Below are 17,907 nucleotides of genomic sequence, written 5' to 3'. Positions count from 1 at the left end.
GGTGGGACTGCAAATTAGTACAACTACTCTGAAACAAAGTATGGAGATTCCTCAAAAACTAGGAATAGGTCCACTATATGACCCAGCTATCCCACTCTTCAGTATTCATCCAAAAGCCCTCAAATCAGTACACTAGAGCAATATGGTCACATCAAGGTTCATAGCAGCACAATTCACAATAGCCAAATTATAGAACAAGACCAGCTGCCCATCAATAAGTGAATGGATCAAGAAAATGTGGCAAAACACAATGGAGTTTTACTAAGCCATAAAGAAGAATGAAATAATGAATTTTGCTGGTAAAGGGATGGAAATAGAGAATATCATGCAAAGTAAAATAAACTAGACTCAGAAAATCAAGGGTTGAATGTTTTCTCTCATATGTGGAAGCAAAATAAGGGAAAGAAGGCAGTGTAGGGAAGGGGACTGGATATCATAGATATAAAGGAAAGGTCAGTGGAGAAGAAGATTGAGAGGGAGGACAGGAAAGGGGAGGAAATGCAGAATGAATTTAACAAAATCACATTATATACATATATAAATGTACCACAAGGGATTTCATCTTTATGAATATGTAGAAAGTATCAATCAAAAAATAAATAAATAAATGAGTGAAAGGAAGCTCAGTAGAGGAAGGAGAAAAGGAAGAGAGAGGAGGGACAGGAAAGAGGGGGGAACAGGGATTGAAATCAAATTCCATGCACGTATGATTTTATCAAAATGAATCCAACTACTATGTATAACAGTGCTCTAATTTTAGGAAAGATTGTATGTGGGGAGATGGGATGCAGTAGAACATTATTTTATATATAATTACATAAAAATGTATAAAGCAGCATCTATTACTTTCATAAATTGTGTGTGTGTGTGTGTGTGTGTGTGTGTTAAAAGTAGCAGAAAAGAGAATTCCTATTTATTGTCTTCTTTTTCCATCTGCAGCCTGATTTCTTTCAGAACAGTCCCTGGTTTTCGTTCACCCTGTCTTCCCCCAGTCCCCAGAATTCCAGCACTCCCATCCCACCTTACCCCCAGTACCTGTGTCTTGGTTGATACTGAAGGCTTCAAGGCCAGTGCCAGACCGCAGAAAGTATTGGAGCTCCCCATCCAAGCCACTGTCACCATCGTGAGCAGACACCAGCATCACCTGAGTTCCCGAGGGGCTGTTCTCTTGCACCTGGGCCTGGTGCACAAAGGAGGTAAAGTGAGGAGGATGGAGATTCTCATTCACATCCAGGACTATCACCTCCACGTGGCAGAGGGTCCTACGAGCCAGGGGCCTCCCACTGTCACTGACCCACAAGCTCAGGTTGTACCCAGCCTGCCTCTCAAAGTCCAACTCTTTTTCCAGACTCAGTGCCCCGGTCATCAGGTCCACCCTAAAGGTTCCATGGGCATCCTCCAACAGGACATAGTGCACTTCACCTGCAGGACCCAGGTCAGGATCCGAGGCATCCAGAAACGTCAAGACAGTCCCTGGGGGCAAGTCCTCTGGGACCTTCAGGCTGCTGTGCTCCGTGATGCACTGGGGAGAGTTATCATTCTCATCTTCCAAGGTGACTATCAAGTCAGTGACAGAGAAGAGCTGGTGGCCCTTCCTGGGCTGATCCCTGGCCTCTACCTTGAGTATATACTGAGGTTCTGCTTCCCGGTCCAAGTACCCTGTGACAACTAATTCCCCAGTGAGAGGGTGGAGGGAGAACTTCTCCGTGGGACTCAGCAGGGTGTAGCGAGCCCTCCCATTTTCCTCTGAGTCAGCATCTTTTGTTTTCAGCTCTGCAATTGTGGTTCCAACTTCTGTGTCCTCTGAGATAGTTAGCTGGTACCCGCCAGGAGGAAATCTGGGTGCATTGTCATTCCAGTCTTGCACGTTCACTGTCAGTAGCTTCCAGGAGGCCTTCTGGGGAGTGCCCAGGTCATACACTGTTATATTGAGGAGGTAGAAGCTGGTAGTTTCATAGTCCAAGGGAGCAACTACTGTGAGCAGTCCTGTCTCCAGCTCAATGTCAAAACGGCCCTCCTCATTGCCATCTGCAATCACGTAGACCAGTTTACCATTAAAGCTGGCATCAGGGTCGGTGGCTGCCAGGCGGGCCAAAGGCATGTTGATGGGAACACGCTCAAGAACGTCAATGGACTGGGGGAAGTGGTCCTCAAACTGTGGGGTATGGCGATTGACCTGATATGTGCTCAGGGAAGTGAATTCCTCATCACTGGACTCCTGGTCCTGAAGCCCAACCGAGTGAAGGATGGTCTTTGTGAAGTGTGTGAGCACCCCTGTTTTATCGCACCTTACAGGGACCTCCAAACGAGGGTCCTTCACCACAGTAACATTCAAAGTTGTGGGTGAAGCATAGTTTTTGCCATCTGAGGCTGTAATTTTCAAGAAATACCTGGTGGGGTGACCAGTGGTGAGATTCATTAAAGAATGTTTGAGGGATATCACCCCAGAGAAATGATTTAGATAAAAATAGTCCAGTTCATTCCCTGACACAATCTCATATTTTAGGTTCTGAAGCTCATCCACATCTATGGCTGACATGGTCATTATCGACTTCCCTACTGGCCAGTCATGGCGAATAGACGCAGTGCAGTTGACCTCCTCAAACATAGGCTGGTTGTCATTCAAGTTCTTGAGCCTAAGAGAAACAGACACTTCCTTCTCCTGGCGAAAAGGGGATCCCCAGTCTGATGCCCGAACCCGGAAGGTATAAATTCTTTTCATGAGCTCATAGTCCATGGGTTTCGAGGTGGAGATGATCCCCAGGTAGGGGTCGATAGAGAATGGCACAGCTTTGGGGCCAGCGATGGAATAGGTGACACACCCATTTTCCCCGTGATCCCAGTCGGTGGCAGTAACAGTCAAAACACTGGTGCCTGGAGGGATGTTCTCATCCAAGGTGCCATCATAGGAAGACCTGTTGAAGACGGGGGCGTGGTTGTTACAGTCCACAATGTCAATGACCACCATGGTGGAAGCCAGGCCCGGCGAGGTCCTGACATGGAGTTGGTAGCGGGCTCGGTCGTGGAAGTCCATGAGCTTTGTGGTGGTGATCAACCCAGTGTGAACATTGATTTTAAACCCTGTGTTTTCTGAGGATGGCTTTAGGACATACTGCAGGTTGGGGAAGGCAGGGGTGACTCTCACCAACACCACGCGACTTCCAGGAGGGGAAAACTCACTAAGCTTCACCCTGTAAACAGCCTTCTCAAATTGGAGGGAAGCGAGTTTGGAAGGTGGTAGGTGAAAGCCCCTGATCTGGGAATAAGAAGTAGGTCTGCTCCCACTCCTGGCCTGCAGGCTGAGGTTGAATCCATGAAGGTGGTCCATCCAGTTGATGTCTTTGACAGACACCAGACGGAACTCATTGCTGTGGGCATAGGACTTGATGGCTTTGAAGTGCTTCCCAGGGTCTCCACCAACAACTTCCAGGGAGTCCACATCAGCTCCTGAGCCATTGGCATCTACCACTACTGTGGCATAGGAGGTGCCTTCACTGTCCTCTGATGGAGTCAGCACCACCGAGGCGATGGCCAGGGGCTTCCTGGGGCCAGGCTCCACGTGGACCACAAGCGAAGCCAAGTTGCCAAATCCGTTGCCCTCAGAGATTTTCCGCATGCGGTCCACAGCCAGCACCTGGAGCTCATACTTCCCTCTCCAGGTGACATTGAGCTTCCCAGCCACAGTGACCACGCCGCTGGTGGGGTGGATGGTGAACACCTCCGACCTTGCATTGAAGGCATAATAGAACTCCGCGTTCTGGCCCAGGTCAGCATCGGTGGCTGTCACTTTGCAGATGGGGCTCTTGAGGGGCGCGTCCTCGGAGATGGTGACTCTGTATGATGGTGGGGAGAAGAGGGGCCTCAGATCGTTCTGGTCCAGGATGTGCACCACCACACGGGTTAACGCTTCCAGCTCCAAGGTCTTCTCCGTGGCTTGGATGATAAGGGTGTAGCTGTCCCGCACCTCCCTGTTCAGAAGTGCTGTATTGCTGTTCTTTGTCCTTATCCTCAGGAAGCAGAAGTTGCCCACCACATATTCCTCCGTCTTAAAGACATTGGCCACATCCCCAGAGATGATCCGGTACCTCACTGCCCACTGGGGCTCAGCGAGGTACAAGCCCATTTTCTCAGTGCTCTCCACATAGGTCTTGGGAGCCGAGTTTTCATAGATGGTAACATTGTAAAGAGAGTGTGTGAAGTGCCACGCTGAGGAGGAGATGCTTCCTTCCGGGGCCTTCTCGCAGGTTGCACAGTGGAGCACCAAAACAGCAAAACCCAGCAAGGCATTAATCATGGTGGAAAAAACACCCCTGAAGCCCTGGCCAAAAAAGAAAAAGAACAGAAAGGGTGCAGGTTAGGAAAGAAATCATTCCTACTGCTATGGTTTGTAACTGGAGGTCATTTTTATCTTTGGGGGACATTGGGCAACGTCTAAAGTTATCTTTTGCTGTCTTAGCTTGGGGACAAAGTGCCACTGGCATATAGTAGGCAGAGGCCTGAGATACTGCTAAACATCCTACAGTGCACAGGACAGACCCCACAGCAAAGGGTTACCTGGCCCCAAGTGTCCATAGTGTGATGCTAGTTGAAGGATAAAAGATTTATCTACACCTGTTCCATTACCCATCCTTTGTGGGCAGAGCTGACTCCGATTCATCTTGGAACAGGACCATACACAGCTTAAAATGTCCTCTCAGGTGTATCCAGCAGATCCCACACCCTCCCGATCACTTACTCCTTTTACCAAAAAACTTCCCTGTGATGGTGAAAGAGTTGCAGTTCTTAACCAGGAACCTAAGCTCAGGGATCCGGCCCTAAGCCCCTCTTCTGTCTGTCCTTCCTCCAGCACCTGTCCCTCAGGGCTGAGTCCCAGCCAGAGCTGCGACTGCGTGCAGGGGCTGCAGAGAGGCAGAGCGGCACTCCTGACCCTGGCTCCTCCCTTTGCTAGGTGGGTGACCCTCTGGGCAAGTTATTGAACCTCTGTGAGCCTCAATTTCTTCTTATTGGGTAAGAATATTATCTATCTCATAGAGTTATTGTGAAAAACAATTTTTAAGTCAAGGTAAGTGATGAAGCAGGGCACCCAGCATGGTAAGTTTTCACTTACCATCATTCATAGGAAACTAAGGGTCATAAAAGGAAGGGAGCAGAGCAGCAGCTTCTAGCGATCGAGAGGCGAAACAGGAGCCAGGAGGCAACGCCTTGAGCTGCAGACCCCTGTCTGAGGCTCCCCTGTCCTGCCCCCATCCCTTGTGACCAGGGCCTGATTCCCACCCATATTGTAATCAGAACACAGACAACCCCCAGGCTCCTGGAAGGTCAGAGCCAAAGTGGACGTTAGAGACGATGAAGTTCTGTCCCCACTCCTCATGCACAGATGGGAACGAGTCTTGCCCCAGGTCACACGGCGGGTGGTCAGGGAAGAACTGGTCCCTGGAAGTCCTTCATGAACCAACCACACTCGAAAGCTTTGCCTCTCCAAGACTCGCTGCCCGCCCCATCTACTCCCTTGCTGTTTCTCATGGTGCCCATCCCTGAATCCAGCCTGGATCAAAGCATGAGAGAGACGCAGCAGGCTGAGGATGGATCAGGGGCCAGGGCCAGGGGTGAGTCTGAGAGGCTGAGAGTGGGGCTGGGTGCAGCAGGCGGGAGCCTGGCCTCTTCGTGGGCGTCCTGATTCCTAGGCGCTTCATGGCTGCCAGGACGATGTGCTCGGGCATTCCTGGATGAAGCAGGCCTGACAAGTTTTTCCAGTTACCTTCCTCTTCAAAGGCAAGAAAGAGTTAAACTTCCAGGGCAAGGGGCGAAAGGAGAGGCTGGGAGCCAGGCCTTCCCAGAAAGGGACCTGGGCACAGAGTTCTTAGGGCTCTGCTGGTGACAGCCCACAAGGGGAGGCGGGAGTGGAAAAGTCCACCTAGCTGGGTGCTGAGGTCCTGTGCAGAAAGGAACCTGAATATGCCCCATCCTTCCAGCTTCCTACCACTCTCTGTCCCCTGAGTTCTTCTTGGAGGTGTCCCAAACCCAGACACCTCAGAAAAGTGGAGACATTATGAAGCAGAAGCCCACACTTGGGCTCCTAAAGCCAGTGTCAGAAAGAGGTGTCACCCAGTCCCCACCCTGCCTGCCCCCTGCTCTCACCCTTCACTCACTACAGATCCCACAGGGGACCCAGTTACAGGCAAAAGCTACACTCACCCTACCCCTGACACAGCCCCCACAGCAGGAGGGGGCCCCTGCGTCGGGGGGTCCCGAGCCCCAACAGGATGGCATTGCTTTTGAAGTTGCAATCCCAGAGGCGGAGAGTCCTTACCCCAGCCCAGGTGTGTGCGCTGTGCGGCTCGGTGGGCCGGGGTGCAAGCAGCCGGCCCTGGAGCTCTGTTTGTCCTGCTTTGCAGAGAGCTTCCTGTTCACCCGGCCATCACCAGGGCCGGGCAGGCCCCAACAGGACACCCGCCCGGCGCTGCACAGGCGCCAGGCAGAGGGAGCCGTTTAGATGAGCTGTCGGGAAGGAAGCAGAGGCAGGGTCTCCCTGGAGGGGAACAAGATGCAGAGAGAGGCATCTGGGGTGGCAGCCTGACGCTCACAGCTGTGTGTAAGGGGTAGGAGCCACAGAGCAGCTTGCTAAGGGAAGGCGCTGTGACAGCAAACCGGCAGGGGGCAGAGGCATGTTGGGCTCCCAGCACCACCTCCCAGCCTGTGGCACCAGGGACCACGATTTTGAAACACCCTGTAAGAACATTAATGAATTCATATTTCTTACCCATTTCAAATTTTCCAGTGGCTTCCCATTGCACTTGGAATAAAATCTAACTCCTGACCATGACCTCTAAAGGCCCTGCACCATCTGAGCCCTGCCTGGGTCCCCAGTGGTCATTCCCAGCACTCTTCCTGTTGTTCATCAATCTGCAGTTCACAGGCCTCCTTTCTCCTCTGCAAACGCCAACCCAGGCCTGCCTCAGGACCTTTGCACTTGCTGCCTCCCTCAATTTGAGATTCTCACAGGGGAGGTTCCTTCTTGCCATCCAATCTTCAGCTCAACTCTTACCTTCTGACCCACTATTTGAAGTCATCTCCCTTCCCATCACCTCCTCTATCACCTTAGCCGTTCTTATCGCCACCCAACATATTCCTGTTTATTTGTTTAATAGCCATCCCTACTGCTTGACACTAGGATCCATGGAGATACAACTTTGCACGTGTTATTCATGGTTGAATTCCCAGGGCCTAGACCAGAGCCTTAGAAATCATCTCCTTTTTCTTTTATTTTCTTTCCTTTCCTTTTTTTTTTTTTTTTTTTTTTTTTTTTTAATTTTTGAAATTGGAAAATAAAGTCCCAAAGAAAAAAAGGAGACTTGCCCAAAGCACAGGTTGAGAGTTATAGGCAGGCAGCCAGGAATGGCACTTTCCTCCCGACTGTGTCGCCAGAAAGAGATGCTGTGGCCACTTAGGAATCTGCGGCTTGGCTTCCAGCACCAGCTGTACCGCCAGCCAACTGTGTCACCTCAGCTAAGTCACTCAGCATCCCTGAACCTCAGTTTCTTCATCTGTAAGATGGGCCATTAAGAGCATTGCTCTCAGGGGCTTTTATGAAGACTGAATAAAACGGCGTAACTCCCTGTGGGGGCGACAGCCCTCGGCAGGCACACGGACGGCGCTTGAGACGTCAGTTATTTTTAGTTTTCAACCACGGCAGGCAGAATGGAAACCTGGGCTGGGGTGCGGGTGGGGTCCAGGGAACTCTCTGGAGAAGGTCCAGCCTGCACCTTAGCGGAGCAGGAAGCTGCTGGTGTCTGGTCGAGTCTAAGCTTGCTGGCTGTTCGGGGAGGCTGCGTGCAGGCACTTGTCTGGGGTGGGGCCTCCTGCTCCTTGGCTCCCCAGTCCCAGGGAGAAATCTGCATGTGGGTGGATGTGCACATTTGCAAGAGAGCACATACGGTCCTCAGGAGGCACGTTTTGAATGATCGTGCGGGGACATTAATGGCGTGCATCTGTCTGTGAATAGACCCTTTGAGGGGATCGGTGTAAATCAAACCGCCTCCGTAGAACTGCCGACCCACTTCACAGACGCAGAAGGAGGCGGAACGTACTTACCAACACGGGGACTCCAGCTATGTGCCTTCCCCCTTCAGGAGATGGTTTAGACAATCAAGTAACTGCATGTAAGCGCCAGACCCCATATGTGGCGTCGTTTCCACCTGACGCTATCCACTGACTGCTGGGTGTGAGGGCAGTGAAAACCTGCAGGTGTGTTACCCTGTCCCTCCCGATCTGGTCTCACACAGGCTGTGTGTCTGCAGCTCCAGGCCAGGGGACTTTCGGGGGACTAGACTGCAGCAGGTCCTGCTTGGGCTCAGCACTCCGGCTTCTCAGAAACTCGACTCTGACATCCAGGAAGAGGGGGTTGTGACACCCTGTCTTTATCCAAGTCACACGTGGAGCAGTGCTGACACCTCTCCTGGTCTCCTTCACTGGCCTGTGCACCCTGAGGAATCTCTACCACGTATCAGATGAATCCCGCAGGGGCAGCGGACCGTTCTTCCCCTGGCCGCGGGCAGGCTGACACCCACCCACGCCTGTCCAACATTGAGGGCAGAGCCCTGGATCTAAGGTCACTCCCTCTCCCTCAGTGCGGTCTCCGTCAGGGAAGCCACTTAGCCCGCAGACCTCCTCCGGACTCCCCTGTAAGCGATGCGGGGTGGGGGCCTGCAGGCAGCAGACACATCCGCCATTCCGAACCTCCCTCTTGCTTTCAGGGGTACAGTCTCTTTTTCCTAGTGGAATGGCACCTGGAAGCATCATCTATAAACCCTGAAAGGGGGCAGTACTGTTAGACGCAGGGGCGGAGCCTCAGGCCCTGGCCACGGGCTTGTCCCTCGCCCTCCAGGGCAGCACAGGCTGGGACTCGAGGAGCTGCAGGCGCCTTCCAGATCTGACGGCGGCTCTGCGACTCTAACGCCCCGGGTCCCGTCGTAAAAAGGCGCGTGGCACGCGATTGGGTGTGCGGTGATCTTGACTCTGTGATCTGCGTTGGTGAGGGACCAGGTGCAGCGTGCGTTTTAAATTCTGCAGGTCTGTGACTCTGGTTACTTCTGTCCTTTCCCTGGGGAACGCGAAGGGATTCAAAGCCAAAGCAACGTCCACTAAAGAAGCTCCTACTCAATTTGTTCAAAATGTCAACCACCATTTCTGACCAGGAAATTCCTTTTCATCCCTAGCCAAGAGCCAGAGGGACCTCTCCCTCCTGCCAAGCACTTTTCTCTCTCCTCAGGCACATCACAGACAGTAATTAGCAGTACATCACTTTCCTAAGAGCCGTGGCTGCCCTTGGACACCCATTTCTCAGATTAGGGAAACTGAGGCTTTCATGGCACACCCAACGCTACCCAGGAAGGCAGGGGCTAGACTGTGAGCAGCTGGCCAGACTCCTGAGCCCCAGTGCTCTGGATTCTAGGCCCTGGAAGAACCAATGAGACGAGGTTTTTTTTTTTTTTTTTTTTTTTTTTTTTTTTTTTTTTTTTAAATTTTGGAGAGTTGCTCACAAGGATAAGCCACTGGATTCATTCCTCTGGACTGGAGAACATCCTTCCTCTCCCCCAAGTCCAGATGTGAAATTACGACAGGTCTGGGTGGCATCAGAATTTGTTTTGTGACCTGCCCCCACCTCCTGCGCTCTAGGCATTCAGTGTTAGGACTGGAAAGAATCCCAAATATATTTTACTGGTGACAAAAATCTTGAGTTGGGGTTGGGGTAAGATTAGGTTGGAACGTGCCTTTGAACCAAAATAACTAAAAGTGAAAGACCAGTGGCATGCAAGGTACCTGCTAGTCAGGAAGTCTCAGCCACTAAAATAACTTTCCCCTTAGTAATAGGGAGCCACCGAAGGCTTTTGAGAAGAAGCATGAGCAGACAGGACTATGTTCGAGGAAGAATAATCCAATGTCTGACCGAAAGGGGGATGTTTTCCATTCGAGACTCACTCTGTGGCAGACGAGTCTTGAATACCAATGCTACTGATTTAAACCAGCTGGAATTTACTGTGAGTAGGGAGACTGGATATACTTCCACTAACCTGGATGAATAGTTGACTCATCTGTTAGTTTGTAGGCAACTGCAATTGGGTTCTCATGTAAAAAAAAAAAAAAAAAAAAAAAAGATCAAAGAACTAGATGTGACAGGAGAGGAGACAGTGGCTTGAACCACTGATGAGCCGAGTGACCTTGGGAAGACCACAGAACTCCTCCTGGGTCTCAACTTACCTGTCTGTAAAATGGAGCTAATGATAGCTACTCCTACCTACTTCCCAGGCTCCAGGGAAGGCAAATAATATGATAGGTGAGAGTAGAGGAGGAAAGACACAGAGCAACACGTTATTAGGACCAGCGATGGCTCAGAAAGCAGCAGCCTGGAAGAGCAGCCAGACTGAGGGACTAGCCCAGGGAGGCTATCTGTAAAAGCCAGGCCTGTCCAGGCCTGCAGGTACAAGGAAAGGAAACGAAAAGGAAGTGCTTACCCAGAGTGTGGGGCAAGAGAGCTGGGACTAGGTGTCCCATTCTCTCCTAATATTCTTAGTAATTATGATAAAAGTTCTTACTAATGATGTCTGATATCTATGTGATAATCTGTAAGTTTTCCAAAAAGCTCTTTTATACATTATCTCCCTTGGTCTTTAGATAGGGAACACAGTGCTGGATAAGAATTGATAGTTAAGAAAGTGGGTTCTGGAATCAGACTCGGTTTCAAATCCCTGTTCTTTCATTTACCAGCTGTGTGGCCCTGGGTAATTATTTAACCTCTCTGATCTCCATAAAAGGGAGACAGAATGTGTAGCATGTATAGGGAGATGGATAATGAATAGCAGGGAGATGTAATTTTTTTAAAGGGTGGTCAGGGAAGTCCTATAAGACCAGGTGACGTATGAGCAAGAAGCTGTATAGAGTGATGCTGGGGAAGAGAATTCCAGGCAGAAGAGACAGGTAATGCAAAGACCCTGAGGCAGGAGCAAGGAGACATGTGAATGGACTAGAGGGAACTATGGAAAGAGGCTCTGGGGTGACCAGAGAGGTGACCAAAGGCCTTTTGAGCCCAAAGGGAAGACTTTCACTGAGGAGTTCTGCCATTGCAGGATTTACATGATACATGAGGAGCAGAAGGAAAGAGGGACACAGTGCTGAACCTAACATCTCAAAACCCGCAGCAGTGACCCGAGTGACCATCTGGTGGTACCTAGGCTAATACCAGTCTCCTATTGTGTTTGCAGCCCAAAATATGTTATTTTTTATTTGATAGTTTTTATAATATGCAATTTTGTTATTCGATGGTTAATTAGTTGAAAACATAAAAACACTGGAAAACTTTATCCAAAAACCCAGACTCCAGCTTCTCTTTCAAAAAACTGGAAGACGGGGCATCTGTGCTCTCGCCTGGCACCAGTCGGCAGGAGCTGCCTGCTTTACCCTCCACAGGTCCCCTCCCCGGGGTCTCCCTGATGCTGAGTTCCAGCTTCTGCTCATCACCAAGATCAGTCTGCTCAGAGAAGAGGAGCATATTGGGGTACCCACATCTCAGTCCAAACCAAGAAGGAAACAGAGCCCAAGATGGCCCACATTCCCTACACAGGGCCCGCTACCCTCAGATCGCTGACCACCCGGCCGTGGGGGGCATTCAGGTCTACAGACCCTGATACTCACTGAGGTCCAGGGAGAGGCCCGAGCATTTAGAGCTGAAGAGTCCCTAAGCCAGAGGGAACCTGAGAGAACCAGAGAGCTCCAGGTAGGAGGTGGAGAAGAGAAACTCCTCAGAGCGTCTGAACAAATCAGCCACGCTGCTTTTAGGGCTCTTAGTTTGGGGAGTTTTCTATTATCAAAACCAGCTCCAGCTCAGCAAAACACAGACTGATATTTAACAATTAGGAACTTTGGTGACAGGGCAGGGAACATGGCACCTCCCCTGGGGTCTGGGTTTGGACTCTCAGAGGAAATAGAGTTTGGGATCAAACAGGGCACAGGTGTGACCTCAGTCATCTGCAGAAGCAGCAGGGCAACCTCTGGCCAGGAAAGAACCAGGTGACACCTCAGGTGGGGTGACAGGAGGTGTGGGCAGGCAGGGCTGTCCCCGAGTCTGGGTTTGGCTCTTTGGGAGGGAGGAACATCATCCCCTGAAATCATGAGATGCTCTCCAAGAGCACTGGAACACTCCTTTCCAGAAGGAGAATAACAGGCAAAGAGTAACCAGATTCTTCTGTGTTTCCCACCTCCTGGATCCAACGGAACCCTTTGCAGAGGGGTGAGTTTTCAAACAAGGATTCCTTAAGTCCCAGCGTGGGTGACCTTGGATAACTTCATCACCAAGCCTGTTGTCCTCGACTTTAAAGGCTCAAGTCTTAAAACCACAATGAAGTATCTGTTCAGATGGGAACTGTCCAAAAGACAAGAGGTAACCAGGGCTGAGGAGGATGGACAGGGAAGGAAACCTCAGCACACCGTTGGTGGAAATGTGAGTGAGTACAACCACTTAAGAAGACAGGAGGGAAGTTCCACAAACACACACACACACAACCTCGAAGTTAAACTACCATTTGAAGCAGCGATCTCACGGGTGGGTACATATTCAAAGGAAATGATGTAAGTATGTCCAGGGGATGCCTGCACCCCTGTTCACTGCAACATCGTTGACAGCAGCCCAGATCAGGAATCCAGCTAAATGGCCACCCCGGGTGAGTGCATCAAGAAGAGATGGCCAATGCACACAGTGGAACACTATGCTCAGCCTGCAAAAGAGGAGAATTCTGTCATTTGTGACAGCGTGGATGGACCTGAAGCACATGGAGTTAAGTGAAAGAAACCAGGTACTGGGAGACCAAATATAACACGATCTCACTGAAACGGCTGAACGCACAGAGGCAGAGGAGAAGGGCAGGTAGCAAGGGCTTGGCTTGGGGACGGCAGGAAGGGTGGGTCAAAGGACACGCAATTTCAGCTAGGAGGAGCCAGTTCAGGAGATCTATTACACAGTATGGTGACTAAGTCAAAAATAATGAAGTATATGCTTGAAAATTGCTATGAGAGTAGATTTTACATGTCCTCACCATAAAAGAGATGTAAAAATGTTAATGAAAGTGTTAAATAGCTTAATTTAGCCACTCCACAATGTACACATACATCAAAGCATTTTATACCACAAATACATACAGGTTTTGTGTATATATGTTTATACATATATATATATATATATATATATATATATATATATATTAGAAAATAGAGACGAACTGAATGTACCCCAGATAATTGGACCAGATGGTTCATAGCAAACATTTAGCGCATGCATGGCACCTAGTAATTGCTAAATAAATATTAACTCTTATTATTTTAAAAGAACTGCTGTGATAGATGTGAGTGGGGAACCCAGAGTCCCAGCTCCTACTCATCCTGCTCCTTTGCCTTTGTCAGCCTCTGCATGAAATCCCCAGGCCTCCTTAGGGCACTGTTAAAAAAAAAGAAAAAAAAAAAAAAGGTGCTATCTAATCTCTAATCTGATCTTTCTTTTTATTTTATTTTTTAATTAATTTATTTTTTTTAAGAATCACAAAACTTTATTTCTTTAAAATCGTCTTTGTTGCAAATTTAAAAACCAGGAAGGCCATTTTTCCCACCTAAAGACTTCATAAAGATGGACAGTGTAGTAAGTGTGTCATTTAAAAGGATCATGTCAAAAATGGTAAGAGATGGTGTCCACAGGCACGCATCCAACTGGTCAGAGGCAGCGAGATCCTCAGGCAGCCTGAGCACCACCGTTAGGTCACTTCACAGTCCAGTAATTACAGCTGAATTCCTACTTTTAATGGGAGGGAATGTGGTTTTTATAATCCAACCAGGGAAAACGGTCCCTAGGTAACACTCTAGGAAGGATTTCCAAGTCTTCAACTTCACATGACAAGGACAATTTCTGTCCCACTGGTCTTCTGACTTCACGACTATTATCACATCTTTTCATCACAAAATTTATTGAAAATGTTCTTTGAATGATACTGGGATGTGGCCAGTGAAATCTAAAGGCACCGAATCATATGTGGTTGAACTTTCAACCACAAAAAAAAAAAAAAAAAAAAAAAAAAAAAAAAAATTCCCATGAGTTGCTCATGGGAATTCATGAACCCTGATACCACAAAAAGTTAGAAGACACAGGAACTCAAAGAAGTCTGGCATTATGATCACGGGGCAGGCGAAGCCTAGGGAGAGCTCGTCTGGCTGAGACAGGAGATCATTCACTATGGGCGTTCGTTTAACTCTGACCAAGAGCCAGGAGGTAGAACAGGTGTCGGACAAATCAGCGAGACCATTAATGGACACAAAAAGCATGAGGAGCCCCCCTAGCACGCCTGAGATCTTCATCGTCACCTTGAACCTCAGCCCCACGTATCGCAACAAGCAGGAAACCCCCGATCTTTCTTTTGTTAAAAAAAAAAAAAAGAAAACCATGTCCAGAAAAGGGACATAAACCACGTATGTGTGGATGGCAGAATTGGGACCAGAACCCAGGCTCCCCACCCTGGCTCTGTGCACTGCCCAGTGCCCAAGCTGCTCCCTTCCACCAGTTTCACTCCAAGCCGGGGATTCCTGGGAACCCCCAAGGCCAGCCTTCCTCCCCATGAGCCAGGAGGAGAGTGCAGGGGAAGAAACCTGCTCTGGAGTCACCTGCCCCGCCCCCGCCCGGTTCTCCCTCGGCTTGCACGGAGAGGCACGGAGAGGCACGGCTGAGCCTAGCCACGCTTCGTTTTGCCCATTTGTGAAATGGGGCCAGCAAAGCTCTCTTCACCGGAGGATTTTAGGGCGCATGCGCGGCAAGCATTTGGTACGGTGCCAGAGGGTGCGGAAACTAGCCGGTGGGTCATGGTTATTATTACTGTAGGTGCTCGAAAATGTGTGGCGTGCAGGAATTCCTCCCTGCGTGCGCTGGCCTTCACCCTTGCTCCAGGAGCCCCTGAGGGAGCACCCTACACACACACACACACACACATACACACACACATATCTGTGGGTCTTTGTGAACATCCCTCCCCTCCAGAGATTACAGCAAAGCTCAAGCAGCACTGGAGCAGCATTCAAATGAGAACAGATGTGACCTTGTCCCAAGTTTCAGAGGGGGGAGTGGGGTGGGCGTGAGGTGGTCAGAAGAGGGAGGGCAGTGGAAACGAAAGGGAGACCAGGTCCCGGACACCCAGGACAACACGGATTTCCTGATCTTTTAGGTTCTGCCCCTGACAAATTGGGGTGACCTCTCTGGGCCCCATTTATGTCATTTGTAAAATGGGGTCATTCCACATGATTCCCCTCTCTACACATGATGCAATAAACAGCCTGCCTGGGAGCCTTCAGGCCCCCACCAGCAAAGTAGAGGCTGGCCTTTTCCCTGGCCCTGAGAGCCTGCTGTGGCAGAAGCCTGTCTGGGTTCCTTGTCCCTAAGACCATCGGCTCCATGTGGCTGCTCCCAGCCGGTTCTGCCTCCAGCACAGGCCCATCCTGGAGGTGGGGCGGCTGCTCTCAGGGCCACAGAACACAGCAGACACATGCACAGGCTGTGGAGAGGCGGCTTGCCTCTGAGCCAGGCCTCCACCCGCTGCTGATTGCATATGACCTTGAGCCCCAGTCTTTCCATACATAAACTAGGGAATTCAATAATCAGCTATTACAAGGATCAAAATAAGAGACATGAACAAAGAGATCAGCACAACTCCCACTTGAGCCCTCATGAGGTCACTGCAGCCATGAAGTGGACGATTTAGGTACCAGAGTCCCTGTAACTTTGGAGGCCATGTGGGTGCCCAGTGAGGGAGCCCTGAGCACATGCCCTCATTTCTTGGGGCCTGCACTGGTCCATCCATCCAGGCTTTGGGACTGGTCCCTCTCTCCTGCCTCGCAGAGTTAACCCTCCCCTGAGCCCCCATCCCATGATGGTGAGGTTTGGGGACAGGAGTGCTCACAGAGACACACGCGCCTGATCATCACTGACATTATTGAACATCCCCCGTGTGCTGGCCCTGTAGAAGGCACTTGGCTTGCCTTGTCTCTTTTAAGCTAGTTTACAGCAACCCTATAATTATCCTCATTTGGTAGATGATAGAAATGAGACTCAGAGAGGTTTCCTAACTTCTAAGATCACACAGCCAAGCCAGGATGAAAACACTCGTGTGTCTAACAGGTACCTGGGCTGCCTGGCCCTGCCAGAGGGATGGGAAGGGGAGGTTCTGGGATCTTCCCCCACACAGGGCTCCTATAACCACAGATCCTCTCGTTCCAGCGAACAGATTCTCAGCAAAGCCTCCATTGCCATTTCCTCCAGCCTGGCCCAGCCCAGCAGTCTGTCCGTCCTCTCCCCTCTGAGCAGAACAGCTTAGGACAAAGCCCGGCAGGCGGGCAGGTCATGGCAGGTGGAGCTGCTCCTAGCAGTGGGCAGGACGGGCAGTTCCGCTGTCTGAGGCGCCTGGTCCTGTCGCTGGGCGGGCTGAATGTGACTATGGGGCCAGAGGCAAGAGAGGGGAGGCAGATAACCTGGGGGCATCCTGACGGGACCCAGGGTGATGGGCTCCTGGCCAAGTGACTCGGGGTCACGTTCAAGCCCCCGGGCACTCTCCCTGTGATTTCTCCTCTGGGGTAACTGCTCTGCCCAGCCATTGGCAGGGAACTCGGCAGGTCTGTGGGCCGCCTGCATTCTCCTCTGCCAAACCGCTGTTGAACAGAACCAGTGGTTCCCACCAAATCGGGAACCTTCTAAGAGGGTGGGGGCAGGAGTTCAAAAGTGAGTATTCCCAGTCCCGCTCCAGATCTATGGAATCGAAACCCTCAGGGGTGGGGCTCATGAGAGGTGCTCGACAAGTTCCCCGGGTGATTTTGGTGTGACTGGCGCTCATGATCCGCTCAACAAGGTGACCAGCCCTTTCTTTCGGATCTTACACTCCACCACACCCCATTTCAAAGTCAAAATTCCCCATGTGGCCCTGTCCAAGCCCCCGATGGAAAGAGGATAAGGGACGTTGGGGACAGACTGAGGTCTTCAAGAAGGGATTCTCAAATGTCCATGAGTTAAAAGCCTTTGCCTCAGGACTTGGTGGGTCTGCAGGGGAATCAGCATGAAATCCCATTTCCCCCTGTGGGTGGTTTACTGATCACTCTTGGGGGAACATTGACCCTCAGGCAAAGCCGCCACAAAGTTATCTCTAAAGGCAACTAGAAGAACAGACCAGTGAGGGAGAAGCAGCAGACCTCACCCCCAACCCTGACTTTAACCTGGGAGTCTCTGAGTCTGCACCTGTTACTGTCCATCAGCATCTCAAAGCCCAGAGGCAAATGTTTGATTCTCCTGAAGGCAGGTCTGCCTAGCTCCCACATGGAGACCCAGCCACATGAACCATGTTTTACTTGCAATAAATAGAACTGGACCTGAGACTGGAATGTGGACCCCAGGACCCAACAACACAACCGATTAGCTCGGTATGTAAATTGAGGAATGATCATGTAATGGAATACTATACAGCAAAGAAATGGACTATTGTTCTAGCAATTGTACAAATGAATTCCATGAACATAATGTAGGGTAAAAAAATCATATATAAAAGAGTACATACTGTGCTATTCTGAGAATATAAAGCTTAAAAATAGGCAAAACAAATCTATGCATTACATTAGGATAAAGTTACTCTTGTAGGGATGGGAGTGGTTAGCAACTAAAAGGGGCACAAAGTGGGGTTTATGGAATGGTAGTCATGCTTTAATTTATTTATCTTGGAGCGCTAGCTAGTTTCTGGAAAGTTCCTTGAGCTGTACATTTATGATTTGTGCACTTTTCTATATGCATATTATATTTCATTAGAAAGGACTTTTTTTTAAACACTAGTAAAAGTCTTCAAAGAA

At 50.0% G+C, this 17,907-nt stretch overlaps 1 protein-coding gene across 1 annotated transcript in view; it reads right to left on the bottom strand.

Moving 5' to 3' along the window:
• FAT2 (FAT atypical cadherin 2) overlaps positions 1–17,907 on the bottom strand; it is an 82,237-nt gene that overhangs the window by 58,026 nt on the left and 6,304 nt on the right. The window contains exon 2 of the mRNA XM_079145919.1: positions 1,036–4,318. Coding sequence (XP_079002045.1) covers positions 1,036–4,294 — 3,259 coding nt within the window. The 5' untranslated portion in view covers positions 4,295–4,318. The remainder of the gene's footprint in view (positions 1–1,035; positions 4,319–17,907) is intronic.

The sequence above is a fragment of the Sciurus vulgaris genome (genome assembly GCF_902686455.1).
Source record: "Sciurus vulgaris genome assembly, chromosome: 6".
In the NCBI taxonomy this organism is placed as follows: domain Eukaryota; kingdom Metazoa; phylum Chordata; class Mammalia; order Rodentia; family Sciuridae; genus Sciurus; species Sciurus vulgaris.
The sequence above is the reverse complement of the archived record's forward strand: the minus strand, read 5'-3'. Positions and strand labels throughout refer to the sequence as shown.